At 56.1% G+C, this 21,130-nt stretch overlaps 2 protein-coding genes across 3 annotated transcripts in view; one reads left to right on the forward strand and one right to left on the reverse strand.

Moving 5' to 3' along the window:
* On the reverse strand, positions 1–12,672 carry N4BP3 (NEDD4 binding protein 3). 2 transcript variants are annotated; one of them, XM_003123673.4, is made up of 5 exons: positions 12,215–12,672; positions 6,405–6,755; positions 5,622–6,149; positions 4,926–5,180; positions 1–4,801 (listed from the first exon to the last, which is right to left on the reverse strand). In XM_003123673.4, the coding sequence occupies exons 2-5, from the start codon at positions 6,723–6,725 to the stop codon at positions 4,274–4,276; spliced, it is 1,632 nt and encodes a 543-aa protein (XP_003123721.1). In that variant the 5' UTR covers positions 6,726–6,755; positions 12,215–12,672; the 3' UTR covers positions 1–4,273. The 2 variants fall into 2 exon arrangements, with proteins under 2 accessions (XP_003123721.1, XP_005655028.1); XM_005654971.3 differs by having other exon boundaries at positions 6,405–6,752; positions 12,215–12,328.
* The window catches only part of LOC106507311 (translation initiation factor IF-2-like), a 20,362-nt gene continuing 10,710 nt past the window's right edge, over positions 11,479–21,130 (forward strand). Inside the window, exons 1-2 of the mRNA XM_021085150.1 lie at positions 11,479–11,547; positions 12,194–12,836. Coding sequence (XP_020940809.1) covers positions 11,479–11,547; positions 12,194–12,836 — 712 coding nt within the window. The remainder of the gene's footprint in view (positions 11,548–12,193; positions 12,837–21,130) is intronic.

Raw genomic sequence — 21,130 nt, forward strand, 5'->3', positions numbered from 1 at the left:
TTAAAGAGTGATAAGGGAGAATTTATTCAAGGGGCAGGGGCTACAGGAATGGGGTTTTGTGGTAGGACTGAGAGGAGTTCCCGTCATGGCTCAGTGGTTAACGAACACGATTAGTATCCATGTGGTGAGACTAAGAGCAGGCTTAACTCCAAACACAAGGAAAAGTAGAATTTATAGCCAATGGTGGTGGTGGGGGGTCAGTGGATGGAAAATTACTAAAAGGAAACCTCAGGGGGCAGAAGGGAACTTGCTAAACGGACCTCCCAAGGTTCTCCATGCAGGCAGGCCAGTGATCAGACATCACCTGGTGGTGGAAGCTGAGGAACCGAGTAGACGTGGAGGGTGACAGATACGGAGGATGGGGACCCTGGCTAAACTTCGCAGGATTCTTGCTCGAATGGGACTGCACAAGGAAGGACACAGGAAGGCAGAGTCATAAAGAGAACTCGTGGAGTTCCATGATGGCTTAGTGGATTAAAGATCTGGTGTTGTCACCGCTGTGGCACAGGTTCGATCCCTAGCCCAGGAACTTCTGCATGCTATGGGCACAGCCAGAGAGAGAGAGAGAGAGAGAGAGAGCGCTTGGAAGTGCGTGACCAAAGTTTAGTCAACCTTTGTCAACCCCAGCGCCACCCTATCGCCTGGTGCATGAGCCAGCTCTCCTCTGAACTCCCACCACAGTCAAACCTCACCTCTCATGACATAGTCCACTTTTTTTGGTTTTATTGCAAGAAACAGCACATCCTTTTTCTTTCTTGAATCCGATACCAACAGCTAAGCCTCCACCCAGCAGGGCCGTGGGCTATGCAATCTGAATCGTCTCTATGGGGCCTGCACCTTCTTTGGAAGATGTTCCCTATTACTGCAGCAACCTCCCCTCCACCCCGCTCTCAAAGAAATTTACTCTCCCTCCTCCAGTCTCCCTGTGCCTTTTCTGTACTCAGCTGTCTTGCACACCACTGCAGAGGTCTCTCTGTTGTCCTCTGTCTCTATGTCTGCACTCTTCCAGCCCAATCCCTACTGTGTGTGTGTGTGTGTGTGTGTGTGTGTTGCTTCCCTACCCCACCCTCCAGGAAGGGCCACAGGGGCACAGGCCTTGGCACCTTAGCTTCCTCCCGGAGGCAGGCACTCTACACATCACTGTACAGTAAATGGTGACTGGCTCAGGGGCCCTAGTACTTGGCACAGACCTAGTTTGAACCAAGTGGCAAGAAAGGTGAATGAACACTGGGAACTGGAGCCTTTGCCACCTTCCCACCCCACCCCTAGCTTGAACCCATGCCAGTCAGGGGAGGGGTCTGGTCTGTTTTGAACCCAAAGCCTGTCAGTGCCTTCTGGGCTAGAATGAGAGCAGGCTCTGGGGATGAAAACAGAAGCCCCGGCCCTGCCCCGGCCATTCCCACAGCCCAGTGGAGGCAGAGGCAAACTGACAATGCCAGCAGCACAGAAGGAGCTAGAGGAGAGACATGGGGCTGTGGACACAGGGGATAGCCTGGAAGGCTTCCCTGAGGAGGCAAGATCTAAGCATTGGGAAGGGAGTCTGCCTGGAGGACCCAGAGGGCAGCAGGGATGAGCTAACAGGGATCTGGTTTCCTCTGAGACGCCCAGGTTTCAGCTCTCTCACACCCTCTCCCTACATCTGGCTGGCATCAGGAGGGGCACCTCGATCAGCAAGCCCAGGGGCCAGACTGTGAGATGCCTCAAGTGATAGGCTAAGGGGTCCAGGGAGCCACTGGAGGGCATGACATTATCTGAGTGACAAGAAGGCCCAAGGGCAGGAAGCCAGTGCTGGGAGCTTGTCTCAGTCCTGGAGAGAATTCACTCCTGGACCTAGTCTACTAGAGAAGAGGGTCTAAGAACAGCTGGGGAGTTGAGGGCTGCCCCAAGCAGTAGCCACTACAGTGGCACCTGTGATCAGCCGGCCCAAGAGCCACCCAGCCGGCTTGGGGACAGGGAACTGGTTTGCCCGGCAGGGATGAGCTAACAGGGATCTGGTTCCCTCTGAGACGCCCCAGCTTCAGCTCTCTCGCGTCCTCCCCCTATATCTGGGCCTGGCTTGGTTTCTGGCACAGCTGCCAAGTTTTGGTACCGCCCACCCACTCCCCGCTGGCTGTACTGGCCGGCCCAGCTCCCTAATTGCTGGGTGGGGAGTTGTTCTGCAGAGCTAGGACACCAAAAGGTGGACCCTGGCACTGTGGGCACCCAGCCTGACCAGCTCCAGGCCCTGGGGGTGACCCAGGCTTCAGGCCAGCATTGGGCTCTGGAGGGCCCTCTAGAGGAGTCACTGACCCAGAAACCTCAGCTTGGAGGGCCGTGTGAAATGGGTATCAAGGCCTATTAGGGCCCAGCCTGCCTAACCAGGTGTCCCTGCTTTTCCTCCCCAGGTAGAGGACCCGGGCTCAGGGGTGAACTCAGATGGGTCTCAGCTTGGCCCAGGGGTCTGCCCTGGCCACAGGCTCCAGCCAAGCCTGGCCAGTGCTAAAAGGGGCTAAGACTGGTGGGAAAGAATGGGACAGAGGGAGGGACCAGAAAGCAGCCCTCCCGGCCTCCAATACACACCCCCTTAGACACACCCACCACCCATAACACGTCTCTACTATAAACACCTGCCATTCACAGGGACATAAACATACCATCTCATGGCAGACAATTCACACACCCCACTCTCCACCCTAAAAAGGCAGGACACACTGGCTCATACCTCACAGCTACCCTTGCATGGAAACTCTACTCCACCACCAGGACCCTTCAGGCCCCAGCCAGGCATGGCCAGGGAGAGAGCCAGCATTCCCAAAGGGAGCAAATTGGGGGTTTCTGTTGAGAACTTCTCAGAGATGGCCACTCCCCCACCACCAGGCAGGGCTTGGGAGGGAGACGTCTGTATGCTGGTTCCCTTGGGGCAAGAAGCACATCTAATTCAACCCTGAGCCCCCATGCCCTGACAGCCTAACCCAGCATCTGGTAGACAGGAAGTGCTCAATGGGTGGTAGCAGTGACGGTGATGCATCTGTAAGGATCCGGAGCTTCAGAGCAGGGGCTGGGAAGATACCACTTGCACAGCCAGATTGGTTCTCTGCTCCAGGCCACCCACCCAGGAGGAAGAAAGGGCCCAGAAGGGAAGCCAGATGTCTGAGAGGGCAAGGGCGGGAGTGGATTTTGGGGGCCAAGGACCAGCCTTGCCTAAGAGGGGAGGCCCCTGCAGGGCCACGGGCGGGGGTGGGGTGCTTTCTCCCAGGATGGAGCTTTCCAGAATACAAATCAGATCCTATCTCTCTCCTGCTCAAGAACACCCCAGGGCCCCCCATGCCTATGGGGAAATGTCCACATTCTCTGCTGTGGTACAGGCCCTTTACCAAGAGACCTGCAAGCTTTCTCTGTCTGTCTCCTGCACCTTCCCAAGACCCTCAGCCCTAAGGAGGAAGGGGTGCACAAGTCAGAAAGGGGGAGGTACATTCTGGAAGGGGAAGAACTCTACCAGGAGCCATAAGGTTCTCCAGCGGAAGCTCTCTTAGGCTGGCCCCACATCTACCGGGGAATGGGCACCTGGGGTCCAGACTTCCCACCAAGAGGACCTTTCATGTTCTAGAAATGCCTTGGTTGACTTGCCCTTTTGTTTGCTTGTGTTCCCTGGCATTGTTCCTTCTGAAAAGTTCCACTGGTGCTAAAGAAAGGAATTTCAGCCCACATGGCAGCAAAGGAACTGCATGGTATTGGGGCAGGGATTCCTCTGCTCCCCAACATGCATGCCAAGCAGCTGTGCTGAGGCGCAGGGCACACCCTCCCCACTGCCCATGACCACGGAGGAAGCTACAGCCCAGATGAACAGCCCCTGACCCTGACCATCCACAATCCTCTGGACTCAGGCCAGCAACAGGCTCAACGTGATCATCTGGCACCTCCTAGTAGAAAACATGGTTTTATTCTGGGGAGGCCAGTGTTCCCACCCCAGACTTCATCCCTCACCTCGGCCCTTCTGCATCATGGGGCACTTTGTTCTTTAACCTCCTTTTCTGGGCTACCCCTACTCTAGGGAGCAGGGCTGGGCCCTGCCTGGGTGCTCCTCAGCCAAGTCTGGCCCTGATTCCTGCTGCAGGCACCCCATCCAGCCCACAGCCCCACTGGATCCCACCACTCTCGGCGAGCCTCCCCATCCCCGGCTGGTCTCAGCAGATTCTGCCCCAGACCAATGCAAGGAAGGAATCGGCCATCTCAGGGCGGGCTTGTCCAAGCCGTCTTCTGACAGTGCTTCTGCTGTCATTTCGCTTCGCTGACCTCAGATCTTGGAGGACTCAAGTCGGGGGCTCCAGGGTGTAGGGGGCTCCCGCAGTGCCCGAAGTTCCTGTTCCAGCGCCTGGTTGCGTCGGTACATGTCCATGTAGCCCCCCTGGATCTCCCGCTGGTAGCGCAGCACCCGCTCCTTCTCCTCCTGCCATGTCCGCCGCTCCTGCTCGAAGCGCAGCGCTTGCTCCTGGCCCCGGAGCCTCTCCTGCAGCAGCTCAGCCCTCAGCTGCTCGGCACCATCTCCAGCCTCACTGCCTCCTGCCTCCCCCAGCAGCCCCCTGCTCTTGCAGTCATCAGTCTCACAGCTGCCGGGGGCTTCCTCTCGTGGGGCCTGCTCCTGCAGGCTCCGCACAGCCTCACGCAGCCGGGCCAGCTCTGCATCCTGGGCCTGGGCCTGGGCCCGGCTGCCCCGAAGTTGCGTCTTCAGGCTGAAGATCTCTGCTAGCTTCTGCGCCAGCTCGGCCTGGGCCTCCCGTAGCTGCTGCTTCAGGAGGCTAATCTCCGCCGTCTTTTGGCATACCTGCAGGGGGACAAGGATGGGCAAGAGCCAAGCAAAGCAGGGTAAGGGGGGACCAGTTGGTGGGCAGGCAGAGGATGGGATGATAGCCATGGGGCCAGGAGTTTCTGGATGCCTGCTCTCTCACCTCCCATCGGGCTTCCTCCTCTGGTCGAGTGCTGGGATCGGCCTCTGAGAGGGTGCCTGGAAGCCGGGGCTCTGGGGCCAGGCCCTGCTGCGCCCGCAGCTCCTTGCGCAGGCGCCGCTGTTCCTGCTGGGCCATGAACAGCTGGAGCTGGAGGTTGCGCTCACTGCGCTCGGCCTTCTGGGCCACCTCATGCAGCCGCTCCACGTATAGGCGCTTTAGCTCAGACAGCCAAAGCCGCTGGCGCTCCTCTAGCACCTGTCAAGGGGAAGAGGTGCCTGCCATGCCCTGAAAGTCATACACGGCCCCGAGGACACCCACTGCCTGCATTTCCATGGCTGGCCCATTGTTCCAACACTCCAGCTGCTTCTAACATCCTGTACCCCGACACCACAGGGTCCAGGGCCCAAGGCTCCAGTCACACATGTGCCCGACCCCAAAATGTTCTCCAGAGGTGAAGTGTCCCCAATACATGGTCCTCCCAAGGGGTCCCCTCCCTCCTTCCCTCCCAGACAACTCCCAACAAAGGACCACTGATGACATGACATGTGGAGTTTGGGGAGAGGAGCCACATCACCCCTCTCCTCCTTACTCTCTTGTGCCCAGAGCCACATGGGAATGCTGGCTGGTAACCCTCTGTCTGCCCTGTACTCCAATGCCAAGGGACAGAACAGGACCCCAGGGCAGGGCTATTCTCACCTGCGTGAAGGGGTTGGAGCCATCCTCATCACTGAGGCCCCTCTTGAGCTCCTCACAGGAGTCAGGCAGCACAGCCACCATGTCCTCAGCGGTGGGACAGGAGAACTCATAGGGAGGCGGAGGTTCGGGCAGGCAGCTCATCATAGGCAGCGGCCCAGCCTCCTTGGGACCCCGTGAGGCCCGGTCCAGAGAGCCCCCAAGGTGGTTAATGTGGCCCAGGGAAGAGCTGAAGGGACCAGGGCCAGTGCTGGGACTGTGGCCAAAGCTGCCCCCACTGGAGGAGTCGGACAGACTGGGCTCAGGCTCGGGGCCGCCCTCATCCAGGCTGAGGGCGTGCAGCAGCTGGGCCCGGGCCTGGGCCTGGCTGGCCCGGGGCCCAGGGCTCAGGGGTGGGTGGCAGGCCAGCGTGTGCAGGCTGCCGTTGCTGCGCCACAGCTTCTGGCCCTTGTGGGCCGCCAGGCTCTGCATGGACAGGAAGCCTTTCCCGGTGCCTGTCACTGGCTTGAACACTGATGGGCGAATGCGGCACTGCCAGGAAGAGAAGGCAGGTATGAGGCCCTGGGCTGATTGCTCAGCTCTGCCCTCCAAGGCTCCCATGGCCCCTGGGGAATCCTCATTGAGAATGTGGGGTGTGTCACTGGGAGGCAGTGACCAAGCCTCAGGCCAGCCCATAGCAAGACTGTCACATCCCACCCCAGCATCAGGGTCTCCAAGGAGCCCCCCAAACCCCCCATCCCCACCCTCCCTCCCACACTAGGGAGGGGCATGGTGGCAGAGGCATACCTTGTCAAAACGACCCCGCTCAGGCAGCGAGGTCTTGCTGAATTCACCAGCCCGAGGATGTTCCCGGTAGTAGAGGGTGGCATAGTCGGCAGGCTCGTTACGAGGGGCCCGCTTGGTGGTCTTGCTGTCCTTCTTGGGGAGGTGCAGGTAGCTGAGGAGCTCCCGCTGGCCTAAGCCTTTCCGGAGGAGCCCATCAGGCTGGCGGGAGCCCCGAGACCCCGCAAGTGCCGCCCGCAGCTCTTCAGGGGAGAAGTCCTGACGTTCCAACAGGCTGCCCACGCTGCCCATGGCAATGCCAGCAGGGCCTGGGGCTCTGGCCATGAAGTTTCACCAGGGCACAAGCGGCTGCTTCTGGAGGTCAGGAGGCTCCATCAGGGGCAGGTAGGTGCCCAACTCCCCTGATGCTCTAAAACCAGGTGCTTGCTCTCTATGCCAGCTCCCCACCTGGCCCACCCACGGGTGGCAGATGTGGGTCCCAGAAAGAAACCGGGACAGGATTCCTAGAGAAAGGGGTACAGTTCCCAAGGCCACCTGTCTGGCACCCCAGCTCCAGCCAGGGGCCAGTGTGTAACTGCGGTCACAGAGGGACCAGGACCTGAAGCAGCAAGATAGGGGCCCCTTCCAGGACTGGGCCAGCTGAGGACTCCAGTGATGTCTGACTCTTGACTTTGTTCATTCTCCTGCCAGGCTGCCTACCCAAGGTAGGGGGGTGGGCAGCGGGCACAGGGAACCAGGGCTAGTGGCCTCAGAATCTCCATTTCTTCTTCCCTCTGGAAGGGGAAAACTTAGCTCAACCCCTCTTCCTGCCAAGAGGCGGAGTTCCCAAGGGAAGCACCTGGCACCCGTGGGGTTGGGGGCTACAGTAGGAGGGATACAAACAGGAAAAGCCCCAGGGGAGGAAGGATGGTGGGAACAATGGCCTTGGTTTCCGGAACAGGTGTTCACGTTAGGGCAGCAGTGGGAGGCAGGAGGAAGCCCCTGTATATGCTGCCCCTCTAGAGCCCACCGCAAGGAGGGGGATCCAAAATCCTGAGCTGATGTGTGGAGCCTGTCACTGTGTGGGCCCTGGCTTCCTCAGCTGGACAATCACCACCATGAATCTTATCACTCTGGGATGCTGGGAGGACTGGCTGAGAGAAGAGGACATGACGCCCAGTCCAGGGCCTGGCCCACAGCCAGGGACAACGCAGGCTGGCCGAGGGCAAGCTTAACTGCTAGACACGTGAATGTCGCCAGCGAACAGCTGAGTGACCAGATTATGGGCTGTCTCCCACCTGGGCTGGGACCACACCATGGAGGGCAGGGCCTGTCCCTAGTGCCCACTGGAGCCCCTGTTCCCAGCCAGAACCTGGCACACAGTAGGTGCTCAGAAAGGACTTGCCAAATGAACGAATGCCGCCTTCTCTGCCTCCCACCCACCTGCTCCCATTCCCAGACAGACACCCCACAGGCACATTGCAGCTGCCAGTCCCCCACTATCCACCCAGTATGCTTCCGGGACACCCACTCCCGCCCCAAACAATGGTTAGGAGGGTCCATCTTCCTCAACCATTTCCAGGTTTTGTGTTTAGAGAAGACAAAGCTCATGGGGAGTGGAAGGGAAGGAGGGAGGGAGGGCATATCCCTGCCTCCACGCCCTGTGGCCTTCAACCTCACCCTGGGCAAGTGGCCTTCCCAACCCTCCCCTCCCAGCCCCCAGATGGCTCAACCCCTATGGGGGAGTCACATGTCACAAAGGGTTAGGGGAATCATCCAGACAAGGAATCACAGGTGCTGGGCAACTACAGCAACACAGCCCTGTGTAGGGATCTCACGGAGCCCTGACACATAGGTAACCGTACATCATTTTTAGAGGCTCCAAAAGGAGAAGGGGCTCGCCCAAGGTCACAGAACTAGTCAGAGTGAGGATGCCTGTGAGTCCAGCATCATGGCAGCCAAATGTCTAGTGGGGACTCAGGATGTCACCTACAGCCCAAGAGTTGGAATGGAAGCATCTTGGCCCCCAGTCTGACACTCCTTCACCATGATAAGCCCACCCAGCAACAGACACCACTGAACTCCTGTCACTGCTTCATTTTTTTAGTTTTTTTTTATTTTTTCAGTCTTTTTTTGCCTTTTCTAGGGCCGCTCCCTCGGCATATGGAGGTTCCCAGGCTAGGGATCTAATCGGAGCTGTAGCCACCGGCCTACGCCAGAGCCACAGCAACTTGGGATCCGAGCCATGTCTGCAACCTACACCTCAGCTCACAGCAACACCGGATCCTTAACCCACTGAGCAAGGCCAGGGATCGAACCCGCAACCTCATGATTCCTAGTCGGATTCATTAACCACCGAGCCTTGACGGAAACTCCATCCTGTCACTGCTTCTTAGGGAGGTAGACAGCAGAGAATCTGGTCTCCAGCCCCGCTCTCACAGCATCTCTTCACAGGGTACCTCTCTTTGCTATGCCTGTTTCCCCATCTTTCTGCAAAGTAGGAAAGCCTGCCCTCCCTGCTTCCCTTCCAGGATTGCTGTGACAGTCACAGAAACACAGAGGTGAAAGGGCTTGTGAACCGCAAGCCTGGTGAGAGGACGGGGGCGGAAATGGTGGCAATGGTGCCAAAAACGCCCACTTCATCCCAGATACACACTGCCTCACGTTCCCCCAGCCAGAGCCTCACTTCCTATCTCAGGGAGCCATAACCCCATGATCCCCATGAAGGGTCCCATCCCAGGTCCAGAGGAGAGGCAGCCATGGGCCAAAACAGTGTGTACATCATATGCATACTGAGTCCAATCAATGCCACCAGTGGCACAGAGGCTCCTCTGTTAGAGGACACAATGCAGATCTAACAGCAGACAGAGTCACGTTCAAGGTCATCCATCCACACAGCACTGAGCACCTTCTAGACACACATATAACACATGGATACCCAGGGGTCCTCCTTAGCCCCAAGGCTAGATGTAGGGGAGTGTGTGTGTGTGTGTGTGTGTGTGTGTGTGCACGCGTGCGCACGTACATGCAGAAGTGGTGAGCAGGGCATGGCACTGGCTTCTCTCCACAAGCAAGTTGAGCAATTTGAAATAGCCATGGAGCATGATGGAGGGGCACAAACAGCCCTCTCCTTTGTCTTTCCCCAAGACCCCCGCCCTCCACCCCTCTTAGATAACTTCTCTGGCTGCATTATTAGCTCCCCCAGTAGGGTCGAGCCCTTGGCTTTCAAGAGACTCCACCCTGCCCATGTCTCAGTCTGGCGACAGTCCCTTTCTCTAAAGGAGTCCATCCACCTCCCCTGCTTCCCCACAACACACACATTCCTTCTCGTTGCTTGGAAGCCCAGGGACTGGCCCACTCAAGCCAGGGCAGCTGTGCAGGAGAGGATGTGGTGGGGGAGGAGGCAGTGAGAGATGGCAAGTGCCTTGCAGCTCCATCAGAGAAAAAGGCAGATACTCCTTCAAGTGCCTGGGCTTTCCTGCCCAGAGCTCCATAGCTGCCCAATGCCCAGAGCTGAAGCCCACCGCCCTGCCAGCTAGGTTTCAGCTGAGCAACACAGGCCGCATTCTGCATAGGTCCAGCCTGGCCCCAACAGAGCCCCTTTCTCCTGCTCCTACCTCCCCTCCACCCATTCCAAGATTAGCCAGCAGCACTGAGCCCCAGACACCAGGCGCATCTCCTTTGGACCAACCCTTGGTGGAGTCGGGAGAATGAGGCTGGGGGACCGCCCTGGCCATGAAGTAGAAAAAGAGAGGACATGCAGGTAGGCACCACAGTGTCCCTTAGTGGGTGCCTTGGTGGGTCTGCTGACCTGGGCCTACCACACACTCACAATACACACAAGAGGGAATATTGTCATTCCCCTACTTCAGAAGAGAACATTGAGGCCCAGGAGGTAAAATAATGTGCCTAAGGTCATGTTCAGCTGCACAGGAGAAAGTGAAAAGGCTCCCCAGCTTAGACACCTTCCCTGACCACACTGTGCATCCTCTGCAGTGGAACATCCCAGAGCACTCGGCAGGAAGCTCCCAGTCCGGCCATGGCTGCCTTTAGCCCCATGGCCTGCCTTTAGCCCCGCCTGCCTGAGCCCTGGCCCCAAGGGAGGGTCCCACCACCTGCTGGGGGATCAGATTTGCTGAGGGGTGTGTCTGCAGCTGCCCCTATGGAATGGGACAGGAATGTACTAGCTCCAAAAGAGGGGGCAATGGGTGAAGGGGCCCAGGGAGGGGACTGACATTCCTTAGCCCCACTGGGACACTTGAAGAGGCAGAGTCCAGCGTCTAAACCCTGGAGGAATGATTCTCAGTATCACTATATAGTCACTGACGTTTTTATCAGCTATACCATTGAATCATTTCATCTCCACAACAGCCTCATGAGGTAGGCAGGACAGAAGTTATCCTCACTCCACCTTACAGATAGGGAAACTGAGGCCCAGAAAGAAGAAGTGAGTTGTCTAAGATCCCATATGACCCGCCATTCCAACTCCCCAGGCAAGACCCTCTCTTGTGTCCCAGGTTGCCCCAGCCAGGGATCACCAGCTGCCCTTCACGGGCACACACTGCTGTGTGTTACATCTGCTCAGTTCCCCACACCTGCTTTTCCCAATCACCTGCACTCTTGGGGATTGGGATCCCAGTCCCTTCTGCTTAGAATCCCCCCTGCCTGCCCCTGGGTCAGGAATAGTGGAAGCCCCGCCATGGGGACTCTGAGCCCTGGAAGCTGCTAGCTCTAGAGGCGCTGGCGGTAGCTGGCTGCATTCATTCAGTCTGGCACATACACACCTACACAGAGCCAGCCGGCAGGCAGAGGAGCCCTGCCCAGGAGGGCTTTGGGAGGAGGCTGATCACCAGGCCCAGGATGGCCTCTTGCCTCTTCTCCCTGCCTAGGCTGGACAGAGCGAGAGAACCTAGGCGGTGGGACAGGCTGAGCCCCTGTGGCAAGGGAAGAGAGCCCCAAACTGCCTGGGGTGGGCGAGGGCAGTTGCCCAGCGGGAGATCACAGGTCCCAGTCCTTTCTCCAGCTGCAGTCAGGGCCCAGATTTCCGCCTGGCCTCAGGTGAGCTCTCACTTTGGCCAAAGGTTGTGGCCAGACTGGGATGGTGCTCCAGACCTGGGAGTGTCCCCTATCCGCGGGACCCCTGGCAGCAGGCTGGCAGCTGCCACCAGTAAGGGGCAGAGGTTGGAGGAAAGGGGTATCTCGAGGGAGCAGAAGAGGGCAGGAGAGGAGTCTGGTGGGAAAGGTGGAGGGGCAGTCGAGGTTGTCATCTCCATGGACTTTCCCTGGGAAAGGCTGTGGCCGAGACAAGGCTCCCCAGAACTACGGGAGATCCTCAAGCTACCCGGAGGCGGGAGGGGACATCTCTTCCAGGCCCTTCTCTAGGGCCTGACCTGAGCGGATGGGCTGGGGGAATGGAAGACGAGGTCATACTCCCGCGCCAAGGGCGCCTGCCCTATAACCATTAGCAGCGCGGGGATCCCAGGCGCTGCTCCCAGGAAAGAGCATTTGCATGGGTTACTGAGAGCAGCGTGACCTGCCGCCTGCCCTTCCAGCGGGGCGTTCCTGATCGCGGATGATCCCTGATCCCACATAGTCCCTGATCCCGCACCTCGGTGCTTCGGTGTCAGGAAGCAGGGGTACCTGGGCGCACACCACACCTTGCCACCCCCGCCCACTTCTCAGATGTAACCACGGCTGGCGAAGGGCTGCAGCTTGGCCAAGGTCGCTGGGAGAGCTAGACCTCCGCGGCCGGTCCCACCCCGCGAGTCCGGCCGGTCCCACCCCGCGAGTCCAGCCCCCAGCCCTGGCCCTAGCCCCCGTCGCTCCCCACTCACCATGCTGGCGCCGCTCCGCACCCCTCGCGCGCTGCAGCTCCCTGGCGCGGATTTGAACCTTCCCTCCAGGGCACCGGCTCCAGCCGAGACTGCGAGCCGGGCCGGAGCGGCCGGGCAGCAGGCGCCAGGAAAACGCGGGCGGGCGCCGGAGCCGGATTGGCGAGGGAGGGACGCGATCGGCAGTGCTCGCTCGCCTGCCCCAGAGGCGGAGGGAAAACCCGGCCTGACTCACCCGCGCGCTGCCGGCCCGGGGACCGGCCCGGGCCCCCGGATGTGGGAGGCGGGGACGGGGGACCACCCCCGCCCACCGCGTGCCAACCTGAGCCCCGCCCGGGTTCGTGGCTCCAGCCTAGCCCTGCCCGCAGAAGCGCCGCGCAGCGGTGGCACCGGAGCCCCCAGAGGGTTGCGCTCTGCGCGGAGACCGTCCCTGGCGCGCGGGCTCGGGCACTGGCCGAGTCGAAGCCCGGAGTGCGGCCGACACCCCCAGAGGGCGCCCAGCCCACCCTCCTCCGCCTCCTAGTCCTCCTGGCCTCACCCGGCCCTCTCGGTTTCCAGAACCCAACAGCTTCCGAAGAGGCGTGTTCAATCCATCATCTCCCTGATCCTCACCGCCTCCTCTTAGGTAAGCAGTATTATTCCCTTTTGAGGCTGAGCAAAATAGCACTCCGAGAGGTTACCCAAGGTCTCTGGCTTGTTAGCCACTGAATTGGTCGCTAAGTTTTTTTGCTGCCAAAGCCGTCTGGGGAAGCAAATTCAGATGCCTTCGGGGGCCAGACAAATAATGTGAGTTAAGCAGGTACAAGAAGATGGAGACCGAGTCCGAAATGGACACCAAAAGGCATTCATGTTCCAATATTAAAACACCACGTCTTCCCCTAAAGGTTATGAACATATAGTGAGGTATGACCCAGCAGTTCCACTCCCTAAGTACACATCCCAAAGAATTGAAAACAGGGAAGAGACTCAGACACCTGTGCAAAAACGTTCCAAGCAGGACTATTCACATTAGTCCAAAGGTGGAAACAACCCAAGTGTCTCTCAACAGATGAATGGATACACAAAATGCAGTCTATCCATACAATAGAATATTATTCAACCATAAAAAGGAATGGTGGTTTTGTTTTGTTTTGTTTCTCAAACCCGCTGGGCCTGTGGCATATGGAAGTTCCCCCACTAGGGGTCCAATGGGAGCTGCAGCTGATGGACTACTCCAGAGCAACAGCAACGCCAGATCCTTAACTCTCTGAGGCATCTAATCCTTATGGACACCATGTTGGGTTCTTAATCTGCTGAGCCATAACGGGAACTCCAGTTATGGTGTTCTTATACATGCTACAGCATGGGTGAACTGCCAAACAATTTTGCTAAGTGAAAGAAACCAGACACGTAGAGCCAGGTGTGGTATGATTTCACTTATACGAAGCAGGTAGATCCATACAGATAGAAGGCAAATTAGGGCCAGAGTTGTGGGGAGGAATGAACCAGGAGTGACTGCTTAATGGACGTGGGGTTTCTTTTGGTATGAGGAAGGTGTTTTGGAACCAGATGGAGGTGGTGGTTGCACAACACTGTGAATGTGCTAAATGCCATTGAATTGTATACTTTAAAAATGGTTGGAGTTCTCATTGTGGCACAGCAGAAAGGAATCCGACTAGGAACCACGAGGTTGCAGGTTTGATCCCTGGCCTCACTCAGTGGTTAAGGATCTGGCATTGCTGTGAACTGTGGTGTAGGTCGCAGACGCGGCTCAGATCCAGCGTTGCTGTGGCTGTGGTGTAGGCCAGCAGCTGCAGCTCCAATTCGACCCCTAGCTTGGGAACTTCCATATGCTGCAGGTACAGCCCTAAAAAGAAAAAAAAAAAAAAAAAGAAAAAAGAAAAAAAGACATCATGTTACCCATGCATCAGATTTGGCCCACAGGCCTCCATTCTGCAAACCCCTGCCTTCTATGCCATCCTTAACAATTTCCCGACAATGGAAGTGTCAGACTTCAGATGATTGGTCATTAATAACTGCTCTGGGTATCAGCCCCTGAGGAGCCCCCAATTGGTTGAGTTACAATGAAGGTTTAGAACAAGCACACACTTCGCCTTTTAGGGGGCCTGAGGGAAGACCTCACTGGGGAAGTGGCTTTTGAGACTGTACTTGAAGGATGGAAAGCCTTTCCATGGAGGAGGATGCTTATGATGGAGCAAGAGCCTGTGGCTGGAGAAAGCAGGGCATGGTTGGGTGGAGGCAAGCCTGGTAGTGAGCCCAGAGCCCTGGGGGTGGGGAAAGGTCAGTGGGAGAGAGGCACATTGGAACTGACCCAGAGATGCCTCTCGACATGCGCCACAGGAGCCTCTGAGATGTGGAGACAGGGGAGTGTAAGGAACCAGCTGGCCTTTGGGGTGTGTACACAGGCCCTGTGAGGTGGTTGAGGCAGGGAGGCCAGATTATAGGAGTGTCACAGAAAAGGAAGGAGGCCACAGAGCGCCTCCCTTGGAGGGGTGGTGGGGAGAGGGGAAGGATGTTCACGGTTTGAAAGAAGAATTGACTTGGCAAGAAATTCCATGAGGTGGAGAAGATGGGGATCTATGGTAAGTGACTTATCCAAGGTCTTCTGACCACCCCCCACCCAGTGCAACATTCTTTCCCAGCCCCAGACTGCCAGAGGAGGTGGGAGGGGAAGGGTGTTCGGGTATTTTAGAACATCCCAGCAGGAAGGAAAGAAATCAGAAAATACTTGGAGTTACCGTCATGGCTCAGTGGTTAACGAATCTGACTAGGAACCATGAGGTTGCACGTTCGATCACTGGCCTTGCTCAGTGGGTTAAAGATCCGGCGTTGCCATGAGCTGTGGTGTAGGTCGCAGACGCGGCTAAGATCCCACATTGCTGTGGCTGTGGTGTAGGCCAGCAGCTACAGCTCCGATTAGACCCCTAGCCTGGGAACCTACATATGCCGTGGGAGCAGTTCAAGAAATGGCAAAAAGACAAAAAAAAAAAAAGATACCCTGGGGAGTTCCCTGGTGATCTAGTGGTTAGGATTCAGCTCTATCACTGCTGCGGCCAGGGTTCAATCCCTGGTCTGAGAACTGAGATTCAACATCAAGCTACTGCACGCTGCAACCAATCTAAGATCCTAAAATAAATAAATAAATCTTTAGAAGATACTCTGGAGCTCAGAGATATAAAAGACAGGACGAGGAGTTCTCTTGTGGCACAGTGGGGTAAGGATCTGGTATTGTCACTGTAGCAGCTTGGTATCACTGCTGTGGTGTGGGTTCCATCCCGGGTCCAGGAACTTTCACATGCTGCAGGCGTGGCCAAAAAAATAATAATAAATTTAAAAATAAAAGACAGGAGTTCCTGTAGTGGCTCCCTGATAATGAACTTGATTAGTATCCAAGAGGAGGTGGGTTCCATCCCTGGCCTCACTCAGTAGGTTAAAGGATCCAGCATTGCACTGAGTTATGGAGTAGGTTGCAGACAAGGCTCGGATCCCGAATTGCTGTGACTGTGGTGTAGGCCAGCAGCGGTAGCTCTGATTCAACCTCTAGCCTGGGGATTTCCATATGCTGCACCTGAGGCCATAAGAAAACAATAATTTTAGAGAGACACTGCAAGGAGGGGAGAGGGTAAGGGTCTCCACTGAATGGAATACCAAGAAAGCAGCTGCATGCCAGAGAGGGCAGATGCAGGTGGAAGCATGGTGGCTGAGCACTAAGGTGTGGAGTGCAGTGGGCTGGGGCATGTCAAGCAGCCTGGTTTGACCCCTCCAGCAGAGCTGTCATTCCCCTCCTGCTCCCTGTCCCTCCCCTCCTGCACAGGTCTGAGCTCTATATTGTTAAAAGCACCATCACCACGTCTCCCCAGTTGAGGAGTTGGCTTGGAAGATGTTCCTTCCTACGTGGCTTCTCTGAACCCTTTGAGGTTGTCCTGATCACCTGAATGGGGAATGCAGGGCTGAGGGGACCAGCTGCCTCAGGGGAGAGGCAGCTCTAGTTTTTGCTGTTGTTGTTGTTTTGGTGTTTTTGTTTTTGTTTTTGTTTTTTTTGGTCTTTTTAGGGCCCCATCCACAGCATATGGAAATTCCTGGGCTGGGGGTTGCATCAGAGCTACAGCTGCTGGCCTACTCCACAGCAACACGGGATCCGAGCAGCATCTGCAACCCACACTATAGCTCATGGCAATGCTGGATCCTTAACCCACTGAGTGAGGCCATGGATTGAACCTGAGTCCTCACAGACACTAGTTGGGTTTGTTACCACTGAGCTATGACAGGAACTCCATAGGCAGCTATAGTTCTAAGCCAGAAGTGCCCCCTCCATAGCCATGCACTCTCACATGGCACGTTTGGAAGCTTAATACCTTAGGGCGTAAACCATAGAGCATGACATTGAACACTTGAGTGCCCTCAGTGCCAACCTCCTCTGATGCAAATAACTGGGGTCCAGAGAGGGACACAACCTGCTCCACCTAAACACATCTCAGAGCTAGTTCCTGCAGAGCTGGGCCTGGAAACTGGAACTCTTGCCGCCTAGGAGTTCAACTACACTTCTTCCCTCCATGCAGGCTGCTCTCGTTCTCACCCTATCCCCTTGGCCCTTGGCCTCCAATATGCCTTTCTGATGTCTTTAAAAAGCTGGGCTGGCACTTCCATAGCCAAGTCATGGAAACAAACTAAATGTCCATCAACAAATGAATGGATTAAGAAGATGTGGTACACATACACAATGGAGTACTACTCAGACATAAGAAACAAAATAATGCCATTTCCAGCAACATGGATGGATCTAGAGATTCTCATACTAAGTGAAGTCAAGTCAGAAAGAGAAAGACAAATACCATATGCTATCACTTATATCCAGACTATAACATATGGCACAAATGAATCTATCTACAGAAAAGAAACAAACTCACGGACATGGAGAACAGACTTCTGGTTGCCAAGGGGGAGGGGGAGGAAGTGGGATGGATTGGGAGTTTGGGGCTAGTAGATGCAAACTGTTGCATTTGGACTGGATAAGCAATGAGGTCCTGTTGTATAACACAGGGAACTATATCTAATCACTTGTGATGGAACATGATGGAGGATAATATGAGAAAAGGTCCAGGAGCTCAGCCTTTGTCCCCCTCCCCACATGCTTGTCTGGATAGCATGGGGGAGGCTAGACTGGGCAGGGGTGGGGGTCGTATGCAGGTCGAACCCTTTCTGGGTTCACAGAGCAGCCACTCCTGCCTGGGTCACCTGTCCTCAGACTTGGCACCTCTGTGGAGTTGGCTCAGGAGCCACACTGCCCAAGTGCCAAGGGGTGAGGCGTTTAGGGCACAGGGCCAGGGGAAGGGAGAGAAGCTTCCTGGATGCACCTACTTCCTGAATCGGCTGGCCTTGAAGAATTTCATTTCTTTCTCTGCCCTTGGTTTTCTCCAAAAGGGTAACAGAGGGAGTTCCCTCGTGGCTCAGGGGTTAAGGATTCAGCATTGTCAGCGCTGTGGCTCTGGCCACCGCTGCTGCGTGAGTTCAATCCCTGGCCGAGGAATTCTACATGCTGGGCATGGCCCAAAAAAGAAAGATGGATCATAATTTGGCTAGGAGGATTAAGTATCACTGTAAAGCACATGTTCAGCATGGTTCTTGCAAAGAGTAGGCAAATGTCAGTTTGTCCTTCTCCTTCTCCTTATGGGGAAAGTTTATCAGAAGGTCAAAATGCTTGCCACGGAGCCTGTCTTGAAGTAGCTGGGAAGGCTGTGGACCCCCACCCAGCACCCACTCAGGCTGTCTTGGGTCTGTCTTCCTGGGCTGGGTAGTAAGTGCATCCATGCTCCTTGCACAGTGGCCAGGACTGTAAAATCCTAGAGCCATCCCAGAGAGACTCAGAATTTTCCCCTTCTCTCTGGCTGCCACCTCTGACTTCATCACCTTTCTCCTCGATTGTTGCAGCAGCCTGCCTGGGCTCCACTGCCTGGCCTTGGCCTTTGCCCACTCTGCCCCAGAGGGACATTTCCAGCCCACGCATTCTTTCTCCACTTTCCCCCACTTGAGAGGGGGCATCCTTCAGGACTGGTCCCACAGCTCCTTCAGGCCCAGCACTAGCCCCTGCCTCAATGTCCTCATCTGTAAGTGCTTGCTGTTGGGAGAAGCCATTAAGGGCACCCACTCTGCCCAAGGCCCCTTCTCCCACCCCTGAGACAAAACTACCCCCACCCCCGCCATCCTCTGTCACTGGGGTGGCGCTTGATGCAGTGCATGAGCATTTGTGGGGCACCTGGCTGTCACCCCCAGGAGACAGTAAGTCCTAAGCCTCCAGTGCACATCCCCCAGTGCCTTCCCAAAGCTGACAGCTGACCGCACTCAGCTGCAATCCACCATCTGCAAAAAGGCCACTTCATGACTCCTTTCTAACCCAGCGGAGGAGGATGAGGAAAGGCACCCTGGCTCTAATCCCCATAACTTTCTGATGACCCCACTGAGCCTTAGTTTCTTCATTTGTAAGCAGGCAGAATCAAATCAAGGATGAAATGTCTTAAAGATAACAGTGACTTGCTCCTGGCCCTCCTTTGTCCTCTCTGTCCCCTGGGGCCAGGCCCTAGCCCTTGGGAGGAGGGCCAGGAGCTGAGCGTTTCTAGAGAGGCAGCAACTGAGGATTTCAGAATTTGCCAAGGGCAGGCTAACAGGTAACTCCTGTTGCCCGCGCTAGCTCCTGCCAGCTCCTCCAAGAGTGTTCTAAACCTGAGAGCTGTGTCACTGCTGGGGCACTGTGGCTATCGTGGTAAAGGCTGTAGGACCCTGCTCACCCGCCCTCACCCCACACCCAGGGTGCTGTGCCCCACAAACCCTGGGGTGAACGTGGACTTCTGAGACCTGAAGTGCCCTCCTTGAGTCACCTGTGCTGGGGAGGAGCCCAAGTTCACCTCTACTCTCCCCCTGCCCGCCTTCCCCAGTGACTGTGACACAGGGCAGCCTCAGGCCACAGGTGGGAGTAGAAGTGGATCATTCCACTTGCTCAGGTGCCTGCCCTGGGGCAGGGAGCCCAGATCTGCAGGAGCCACCACAAAATCCAGGCCCAGGCCCTGCTGCCACCCAGGTGGTGGAGAGATTGGGGGTAGAGGGGAGATTAGTGGGGGAGAGGATTTGGAAAAGTCTGGGAAAGACTGTGGCAACAACAATTAAAGTGTTGTGAAGATGCGAGGCCCAATGTAAAGATGGTTAAGCGGTGAGCTGTGGTATAGGTCACAGACTCGGCTCGGATCTGGCGTTGCTGTGGCTGTGGTGTAGGCCGGCAGCTACAGCTCTGATTGGACCCCTAGCCTGGGAACCTCCATATGCTGCAGGTGTGGCCCTAAAAAGACAAAAGACAGAAAAAAAAAAAGGTTAAGATGGCAAATTGTGTGATATGTGTATTTTACTACAATTAGAAATTTTTACAAGAAAAAAGTATACTGAAGTGAAATTTTTTAAAAGTAAAAAGTATATGGTGTTCACTAAAAGGTGCTGGTAGTAGAACATATTTTAAAAACAAAGACTTTACCTAGATTCCTTCTAAAGCTTAATTATGGAAATTTCCAAATATGCATAAAGGTAGAAGACCTCCTAGGTACCCATCACCCAATGTGATGATTTTATTCATCTTCATATCCACCACCCACCCCACCATGCCCCCAGCCCCTCCCCAACCCCTGGGCTCTCTTATTTTTTTTTACTTTTTAGGGCCACATATGGGGCATGTGGAAGTTGCCAGGCTAGGGGTCGAATCTGAGCTGTAGCTGCCAGCCTACACCACAGCCACAGCAACAACAGATTCTTTAACCCACTGAGTGAGGCCAGGGATCAAACCTGTGTCTTCATGGACACTAATCAGGTTCTTAACCTGCTGAGCCACAATAGGAACTCCACTCCTGGGTTAAAGCAACTTCCAGACATTATGATGTATCATCCCTCAATAGTTCAATGTAGATAAACATTTTCAGTTATAACATGCATTTCATTTTAGGGCAGGTGATTTCACAGGTATGAAGGGTTCAGATCAGGCAGGGCTTCTCATAGGCAACAGACGCACGGTTTCTGTTCTGCCTTCCACCAGCGCCTGGGCCATCTGCCCACTGCCACTCCTCTCCTGAGATGGAATGAGGAAGCTCTTTCCTCTCTCCTCCCTACAGGGAGGGCCAGAAGGAGAGACCGGGGGGTCACCGGTGGATTCCCGCCTGTGTGGAAAAGATGGTGATGTGCTAAAGTTCAAGCTTCAGCACCGAAAGAGGGATGCTTACCACAGTGGGTGGGAGCCCCAGGAGTGACCAGTTAGGTCCTGATCTTGGGGGCTCACTACCTAGTGAGTCATGCACTCCTTCACTTACATGTCCACCCAGCGGGTGCCTCACCTGCCTTCCATCTATCCATGCACTGCCCTGGGCCCCAAAACACCACAGGCCTTTGAAGTCTGGAAATCTGCCCTCTCCCCTGGGTCGGCTGCCCTGGCAGAGGTTATCCCCAGGTGCCTGCTTTGTTCCCCTTCCTTGGCCACTGAGGAGATGGGCCCAGCACATCTGCCTATCTGGCTTCCATCCCCAGTCCGCAGCAGGCTCGACTCACAGAGCCATGCGAGGCCGCCGCCTGTACCCATTCATCCAGCCCCACCCAGGAGAGCCAGACAGGCTGGCACACACCCTCACCCGCCTGGCACACTCCCACCCCACCCTCTGACCAAACGTCGCGGGCAGCAGCCATTCCCCTCCCCCCTGCTGCTCCACCTCCTCTGAGATCCGGTCCTCAAGGTCCTCCAAGCAGGAGTTGGTCACACCCTGGCAGGTCTGATGGCGGGATGAGCACAGCATTGTGTTTGTGGTGCAGACATCAGGGAATTCAGGCCCTGGACTAGCCTCTTACCTGGCACACAGCTGTTTGCCCCAGGAGGCTTACCAGGCTGCCCAGGACAAA

Source organism: Sus scrofa, chromosome 2 (assembly GCF_000003025.6).
Source record: "Sus scrofa isolate TJ Tabasco breed Duroc chromosome 2, Sscrofa11.1, whole genome shotgun sequence".
Classification (NCBI taxonomy): Eukaryota; Metazoa; Chordata; class Mammalia; order Artiodactyla; family Suidae; genus Sus; species Sus scrofa.